General features: G+C 31.6%; 1 protein-coding gene and 1 pseudogene across 1 annotated transcript; one reads left to right on the plus strand and one right to left on the minus strand.

The window, feature by feature from the left end:
* Window positions 1-4,627: 4,627 nt before the first annotated feature.
* Window positions 4,628-5,677, plus strand: LOC145109317 (uncharacterized; annotated as a pseudogene).
* Window positions 5,678-6,761: 1,084 nt separating this feature from the next.
* Window positions 6,762-8,839, minus strand: LOC145166604 (feruloyl CoA ortho-hydroxylase F6H1-3-like). The gene is made up of 3 exons (XM_079085626.1): window positions 8,616-8,839; window positions 7,638-8,141; window positions 6,762-7,528 (listed from the first exon to the last, which is right to left on the minus strand). The coding sequence occupies exons 2-3, from the start codon at window positions 8,129-8,131 to the stop codon at window positions 6,955-6,957; spliced, it is 1,068 nt and encodes a 355-aa protein (XP_078941752.1). The 5' UTR covers window positions 8,132-8,141; window positions 8,616-8,839; the 3' UTR covers window positions 6,762-6,954.
* Between the last annotated feature and the right edge of the window lie 614 nt (window positions 8,840-9,453).

Raw genomic sequence — 9,453 nt, forward strand, 5'->3', positions numbered from 1 at the left:
AAACCCTAATTGTCATGGCCTTTCATTTCCATGATCCATGGGTACAAAAACACCATGGGGCATCCATGGAGCATCCTATGGGTTTTAGCCCAACTTGATAATCCATGGAGCATTAGCCCACTAAACAAGTATGGATGATTTACACAATCAACCCATATATTTAATTAGTCTCCTTTTGATCACTTAATTAATTCCAAATTAATTCTTGATCAATACTAATTAAATAATCTTATTAATATATTAGAACTTATAATATATTAATAAACCTTAAGTGTTATTTCTCTCATTTTAGTCTATCCAAATGCATGATGCCATGCAACCAAATGGACCATGCCAATCGGGTCAAGTACATACCAAATATAGTTATGGACTTAGACACTGATCCAACAGAAACTGGTTACCTTAATCCTGAAAATAGATTTTACAGCCAATTACTTTTTTATTTTGATTTTGGAACACAATCATCAATTTTTTAACCAACAGATAAGTATATATGTTTATGCATTCTATGTATCCTACTATTTCAATTTCATAGTCCTTTTTTCTATTTAGATTGTTAGGTTTTTTTAATGCATCTTAATGTCGATCATTCTACTAGAATGGAATATCGAATTCTAATTTTGTCAGAATAGAATCTTGAATTCCTTGTTAACTTAAGCAGTGAATTATCGTAACCAATTCTGTCAGAATAAAATTGGTTTCCATTGTTGTTATTGGTCTCGATTCTTATAGAATGACATCCTAAATAATGAAACATTACATTCTTTCAGAATAATATACATTGTAACTTTAGGGATGCTTGTTAATGTTGGTTTGTAGAAATTATAGTTATATTTTATTTAAATGTATATCACATTCTATTAGAATTTATTGTTTTATTCTATTTAATGCACTAAATGTTTTAATATTTAAAAGTTGATTATGTTTTCCTTGTGAATTTAGGTTTTGAAGAGGTTGCCATTAATGTGGAAAATGAAGAAAACATGGAGAACGATATTGTATTCTAACAGGATGTATTCTGTCAGAATTTATAAATTGTTTCTTAACAATAATATTCTTTCGGAATAGAGTAGTGTTTTTGTTAGATTTTGATGTTTTTTTCTTTTTTAACCATTTTTAGTTTTAATCTTTAAGAAAAAATGTAATCCTTAGAATGATTGTAATAATTGTTTATGGTCTTTTTCTTTACGGATGAATGTAAATAGTGATTCTTAAAGAATAAAATCCGTATTCTTTAGAAAATGTTATTCTTGATAATATGTTGTATAATTCTTTAAACATGTTTAATATAAAAAGTATCTTGAATGAAATAATATTCTGCAAGAATAAAACCGCAAATATATTTACTAGTTTATTGTTGACTTTTTGTCATTCTGACAGAATAAAATCGATCATTATTAAAAATAATATTAAAATTTAATTAGAATTAATTTAAAAAATTCAGATTTTTTTAAAAATAAGGGAATTAATGATCCCTTAAATTCCAAAAATTTCCTTTTTTAAGATAAATTAATTGACCAAAATACCCGTTTGCTGAAATTTGTGTGATTATATGATACATGCCACCCTATTGTAATATTATAGACCATCAGATCATGATTGTTGATTCTATTCATTCGGTGGTCCAGATCTGTGTCATTCTGACACACAATAGTTAGTAAAAACAAAATAACCTAAGCTTATGTATATATATATATATATATATATATATATATATATAACTTGTGCATGGCCTTTGCTAATACAACCAAAATCGGGAGGTTTTTGTAAATCTTTAACACCCTGCTCCTGAGTATCACTTAACGAAAGACGAGAACGGAAGTCAGAGGATTTGGAAGGAAAACAGAGAAGTTTGGTGCTCCATAGTTTTTTTTTAGAAGAGAAGAGAAGAAGAGAACGGATTTGAGTAGATTTGTATCGTTCCAAACGTTCCTCCCAAAATGGGAGGAATTGGAGAGAAAGAAACACATGGAAGATAAAAAGTTGCATTATGACCAAAATACCCTTAACCCAATAATAAAAGGATACGTTCCCTGTCTTATGTTCTACGTTCTTGATCGCCTTCTGCCTTCTCTGTTACAAACTGGTACGAAATGTGTTCATTCTTTTTTTTTTGTTATTTTCTCTGTTACAAACTGGTACTCCGTGTTGTTGCTCTATGCTTATCGACTTCTGCCTTTTTTTGTTACTCTGTTTTGTTACTCAGTTTTTTTGTTACTCTGTGTTGTTACAGAACTTGATCTTCATACGAATTTTAAGTCATATTTCAGCCCTTAATTGTGTGGGTGTCTTGAAATCTATTTGGAGATAATTCGATAAAAAAAACAGCTTCAAGTTTAACCATGAAACTAGAAGTGGATGATTTGGATTTGTGTTATAAATCAGAATGACCGAAAACATAAACATTAAGCATAACAATTGATAGTGTGAGTTTGTACACTCAAATGTTAATCTATAAATCAGAATGACTGTTTTGCCCCTACTTAAATCTATGAAGGATGTCTATGCAATAATCTATAAATCAACTCTTTAGCTTGTTCTTGGTTTGATAGTGTGTGTTTGTACACTCAAATGGTAATCTATAAATCAGAATGACTGTTTTGCCCCTGCTCAAGTCTATGAAGGATGTCTATGCAACAATCCATAAATCAACTGTAGGCTTACTTGGATTACATTCAAATTTTTTTTCAGTTTCAAGAATGATATTATGTTTGATAATTAATAGCTAAACTATTTGATCATGTATTAGAAAAGGTAAAATATTGTTTGATAATTAACAAATATATATAGTTCATATATAGTCCTTATAAAAAAAGTAAAATATTGTTGTTTATTAATGTTGTTTAAATTTAACTCAAACTATTTGATCATGTATTAGAAAAAGTAAAATATTGTTTGATAATTAACAAATGTATATAGTTCATATATAGTCCTTATAAAAAAAAGTAAAATATTGTTGTTTATCAATGTTGTTTAAGTTTAACTCAAACTATTTGATCATGTATCAAAAAAAGTAAAATATTGTTTGATAATTAACAAATGTATATAGTTCATATATAGTCCTTATAAAAAAAAGTAAAATATTGTTGTTTATCAATGTTGTTTAAATTTAACTCAAACTATTTGATCATGTATCAGAAAAAGGGATTAGTTCATATATAGTCCTTATGGATACTCCGGTACTCAACCCTGCTCATGCTTTAAGATCCCGACAATTGCAAGTCGTTAACTTGATTTGCTTGTTGTTGACTTTTATTACACAACGTAATATGGCCAACATAAAGCGGGTTAGGTTACCCACTAGAAAAGTTATTTTAAAAAGACAAGTTGTACGGGAAGAGTTGCTACACAATCTTTTAGAGAGTGGTCAATGTCGTGACCTTATTCGTATGAGTGAAAACGCTTTTAGGAGATTGTGTGAAATCTTACAAACTGTAGGTGGTCTACGACGTACGCAACGCATGTCCGTTGAGGAGCACGTTGCTGGATTTTTGCATATTGTAAGTAATGATTTGCGAACTCGGTTTACCTCGTGGATGTATCGTCGCTCTAGATCAACAACGAGTAGGTGCTTCCATAGAGTATTACGATCCATTATAGCAATAGAAGGTCTTTATATTCAATAACCTAAAGGTGATGTTGTCCCGAGAGAAATTCAAGAAAGTAGGAGATTTTATCCTTTTTTCAAGGATTGTATAGGGGCAATAGATGGAACACATGTTCGTGTCCATGTGCCTAATAGAGATGCCCCTAGATACCGTGGTCGTAAGGGATACCCGACAATAAACGTATTAGCTGCTTGTACATTTGATTTGAAGTTTACGTATGTATTAACGGGTTGGGAGGGTACTGCAAACTCGAGAATAATAAAGAACGCATTTACTAGAGATGATAAACTACTAATTCCATCAGGTAATTTATTAAACCAATGTAATTTCAATATCTAATATTTTTCAATAATATTGATTAAGCTCTTTATAAGTAGATATTGTTTAGTAGATGGGGGTTTGCTTCATACGAGTAAACTAATGGCGCCATATAGAGGTGTTAGATATTATTTAAAAGAGTACTCCATGTGTGCTCCACAGAATTCTAAAGAGTTGTTTAATCTTCGTCATGCTTCCTTACGTAACGCCATTGAGCGAGCTTTTGGTGTCCTTAAAAGAAGGTTTCCTATCATTCGAAGTACAACGGAACCATTTTACTCTTGTAAAACACAATCTGCCATATTTTTGGCATGTTGTATTCTACACAACTTTCTATTAGATGAATACCATGACATAAATCTTGAAGATGAGGTGATGCAGGAGATCTTAAACGGACCACAAGAGCAAGATCGTCGTAATTCAACAGAAACAGATGAGGGTAATAGAATGGCAGAGCAACTAAGGAATTCAATTGCAAATGAAATATGGGCAAATTATTTGACACATTCAAACAATTAAATTAATATGTAAAACTAGTTTCATATTGATACATTTTGTTTTCAATTTCACATTGTATTGAGGATTGGTTTTTGAGATTAATTATGTTATTTACCCTTCATATTTTTCATTAGTATTATGCTTCATATTGTGGTCTAACAATGTATGATTCTTTAATTTTTATTCCTGTGTGCAAATTCATCATGAGCAAACAGGAAGCTAGTGGTAGTGAAAAGGAACAAGTTAAATGGTCAGATATAATGGATTATGTGTACATCAAAGCGATGATTAAACAACAAGAGATAGGCAACAGGGTGAATGGTAGTTTCACACCAACTGCATATGCTCAAATGGTTGAGGAGTTGAAAACAGAGCATCAAATGGATATTACCAAAAGTCATTTGAAGAATCGCTACAAAACCTTAAAAAAACATTTTCCGCAATGGTACGATTTGTTTAGGGGAATTTCATTGAGCGGGTTCTCTTGGAATTCGTCTACTCAACTAACAGAACCGGAGGAAGAAGTATGGGATAATTTAATAAAAGTAAGTGTTCCTTTTATGTCTATGTTATTTTTTTAATATTTTATGTTATTGTTTGCAATATTAATTATTTTTGTGTTGTTAAACAGTCAAAACCTGAGGCTGCATCGTTAAGGACAAAAAAGATTGCAAACTTCGATGATATGTTGGTATTATTTGCAAGGGATAGGGCATCTGGTGCACATGCTGAAACAGCGAAAGAAAGAAATGCCCGATTAAATAAAAATGAAAAAAATTCAAGTTGAAACAATTAAAGAAGTTGATGACTTGTTAGCTAACAATGAAATTCATTTGGAGAACGAATATGTTGATCTTGATGATGATATTGAGGGTGTTATTCCAACTCCGTTTTCACAAGGGCAGTCTTCAGGTGCAAAGAAGTGTAAGAGTAAAAAGAGGAAATTTGAAGAAGAAGAAGAAAAAGAAGAAGAAGAAGAAGAAGAAGATTTTAACTCAAAGATAATGAAATCGGTTGATAATGTGGCTGGTGCTATCAGGGAGGGTAATATAATATTTGATAGAGCTTATCCTCGGGAGTATACAGGGGAAGAAATTTATAGAGAATTGGAGTTGGTGGGTTTGGAACCCCATGAATTACCGAGGGCTCTAAATTTTTTGGCAGCAAATCAAGCAAAAGCTAGGATATTATTCAGTTGTCCCCTTCAGATACGGATGGGTGTCCTCAAAGATATGATGGGTGCACGTAATTGAATAACCTTGGGTGATTATTACTGGATTGATCTTATGCATTTATGATTTTGGTTTTTTTTAAGTTGTTTGTGGTTTTCGTTTCGCATCTTGAAAACAATTGAATAACATGCGATTTTCCTTTTTTAAAAAAATTGTTTTGTTAATGTTTTAAGTAGACGGGGAGGAAGGGAGAGTTGGTTATTTTTGGGGGGTGGGGGGAGGGGGTTAGAATGGATGTGGGGATGTGGGGTTGTAAACACTTAATATTTACTCAATAACATGAAGGGTATAATTGTCTTTTTTTTTATTTTCTTTTATTTTCCTTTCAACTCGGGAGCACCTAAAATGAATACTTTATTTTTCTTTCTTTCGAACTCGGGAGCACGGAATACTTTATCATTTCCGTTCCCTTTCTCCTTGTTCTTCCTTTCTTTTCTTTTCTTTCCTTTAATGAACTCGGGAGCAGACCGTAAAGGGATATAGACAGGTCGTAAATAAAATAAAGGAGAATCTCATATAATACTAAATTTAAAATTTTCAAATATCAAATTTCTTTCGGAATTCGTTATCCCATTTCTTAGTAGATGCTTTTATTTCTCATGGTTTCACACGTAGTTTTCAAGAGCTTTATACAACAACAGCCTAAGATGAGAAAGCTGCTTCGGTAGAAGACATGGCAAAAACAAAATAATATATATATATATATATATATATATATATATATATATATATATATATATATATATATATATTCCCTTCATTTTGGCACATGGTCTTTTTTGTTTTCTTTTATTTTCTTATTTTCCACTTGTTTGAAGTTTTTCATTTTTACATTAAATTTTCAGAATTTACGATTATATATATGGAAGGTTCTCTAACTATTAATGTAAGGTTATTATTTTATTAATTTGAGAATAAATTCACATAAATGTTACAAACTTATTGATTTTTTTTCTTTTTTCAATTACTTTATAAAATGTTTAATTTTTACATATTTATATTAAACTTTTTATTTTTAATAAACTCGTGTAGTACACGGGATCTCACACCTAATATATATATATATATATATATATATATATATATATATATATATATATATATATTAAATAATAGAAAATTTGTAATCATGGCCATCCTTAGTGTTCATGCATAAAGATCCATGCAAACATTGTTGATTTCCTAAACAAATACTACCAGGGATACATAAAGTAGAATTATATCTTAGCAAAAGTCTTTATGATCTTTATGATATACTCCTAAACAAATACTATTACGAATACATTAAGAATAAGATCTTACTTCTTAGCAAAATCAATAGTATCCTTCCCGTTTGTTGATTTCCTAAAAAAATGCTTCACATAATCCGAGTATACAAAATGCTTGTATAAAGTGTTTTCTACACTGTTGATCACTTCCGGCAATGGGCCAATGACATCACTCGGCCTAGGGTTCACAAAGATCGGCACTGAAATCCGGTTATCATGCCCGTTAGCAACCACTTTATGCTCTACACTCTTATATCGACCATTGCTCATGATTTGAAGAGCATCACCAATGTTGATGGTCAACGAATCCTTAACAGGAGCGACATGGACCCACTTATCACTATCAAGCTTTTTAACATAAAGTCCCCCGATGTGGTCTTGAAGAAGCACTGTTAACGTTGAAACATCTGAATGACCACTTGCACCAATTGAGAGCTCAGGGTTGGGACATACGGGATAGTAGTTTAGGTTTATTCGTTTTGAACCCATAAGAAATGGTTCGTTTGTTTCGTTAAGCTTTGGTATGCCCAATCCCTTAATTAGCACTTCTAATAGTTTCTTGATAACAGATTCACACGATTTTAGGTATTCAAGAACTTCATGCCTAGACAAGAACAAAGATAATTAGTGGAAGTGATACTTCAACGGAAAACAACAATGTGTTTCTTGTTTAATAAATTGTAAGATGGATTTGAAAAGATGGTACGACTTACTTGCAAATAGTGGGCCAATATTGCAAGGCTTCTTCATCAGAAACATAGAAACAACTTAGGTGATCTTTCCACTCATAAGCTTTGTCCACATCGGGATTGAAACTCGTAAGGAATCTTACATTTTTGGAAGGAGTATTTCGGGACAAGTATTTCTTTTTTTCTTCAGTTGACAACTCGAAAAACTTATGTGTTGCATCTTTGATACCGTCAATTATATCTTGAGGCAAACCATGGTTAACAATTTGAAAGAATCCCCACTTCTCAGCAGCATAACATATTGATTTCATTACTTCTGGATCTTCATAATTTGACAAGTCGATGACGGGGATCAACTCATTTGGCAACACTTTGCTCACATCCAGCCGTCTCTCAACAGGTTGAATGAACAATTCAGGTAAAGTTTTGAGCTTTAGCTCTGATACACCTTTCACTCCATGGCCTTCATCGACCACAAATTGTTTAAGTTCTCCTGTAGCGCTATGTGATAGCGCCATTTAAGGAAGCCTGGTTTAATTTCACAGAGTTAAAAATTGTTAGATGTAATTCTCGGAAAAAGACTGCCCGTCATTATACATGCACATCAAATAATTAAACAATAAAAATGTCCAAATAAATCGTGTTTCATATGTTATGTTGATATGACACAACATGGATGGAGATTTGAAATTACTTTTTGGTTTTCAACTTCGATGCAAAAAAATGCTAGCAATAGCAAATGAGATGAATAGTTAATGTAAAATTAGGTTATATTTATAGCATTAATAAACACTATAAATAAAAATATATAGAAATCAAAGAAAGGTTAAATAGCCTCCTACTAAATGTTTATATTTATAGCAATTTAATTTCCCATAAAAATAATTTGAACATAGGGACCGGTGGCCTACATTCCATCTATGCGTGAGCATGGCAGTGCTTATCGAAATTGTTTGGAACCGGAACCATGATTCATAAATTGTTGGAATCTGAACCACTTACATTGGTTTTTAAATCTTGTAATGCTCCCGAAACCTGCTCGGATTGTTTCTGTTGTCGGATACAGGAGTTTTTGAGAAGTTTTTTCTTACAAGTATTGTTATTGAAACACTATAAGAGTTTATAGAAATAAAATATTTCTATCATTAAATCAGTATGATCATAATGCAAGCTTTCAAAAGCATACTGTGACAATCAATAATCCACGGGGTCTCAATTTCGTCCTCTCATTTGTGGATTAATATAATCGTATAAATGTGTATACCAAATGTGGTTTGTAAGTGAATCAAAAAGTTTTTTGTGGCTGGAAGCTTCTGTCGACATACAAGAAAGAGAAATTGGACAAGTAAAATAAAAAACTTGCTTTAATTAATAATGGAAACAGTTCTCAAAAAATTAATTACGGAATTCATTTCTCCACGGCAACATTTACTTCATCCACTTAAATTTTATGTAAATTGTCAACATTGCCGATTGATTTAAATTTTTAGATCTCAAATTTCATGAACTGCTTTCTATTACCCACACCAGGGCGTTTAAACATCTACGACCTGTTCGGCACGGAGCGTTTAGGAGCGTTTGAGAGCTTCTAGCTTCTAGCATTTGACAAAACGTTCCGTTTTGAACAGAAAGCGTTGTTTGGCACTACAAGCTTCTAGCGTTTAGTTTAAACAAAACGCTCCAAATCCAAAAGCTACTTCTATAACGTTTAATAAAACGCTACAAGCTACCCGCTATCAGCTACTACTTTATTTTATTTTATTTTACTTTCTATTATTTGTTTTTATTTTTATTTTTTGCTTCTTTGATGGTTCTTTATACTATCATCTCTATTTTTAGG

The sequence above is a fragment of the Lactuca virosa genome, chromosome 1 (genome assembly GCF_052849685.1).
Source record: "Lactuca virosa cultivar CGN04683 chromosome 1, Lactuca_virosa_CGN04683_v6, whole genome shotgun sequence".
Taxonomy (NCBI): Eukaryota; Viridiplantae; Streptophyta; class Magnoliopsida; order Asterales; family Asteraceae; genus Lactuca; species Lactuca virosa.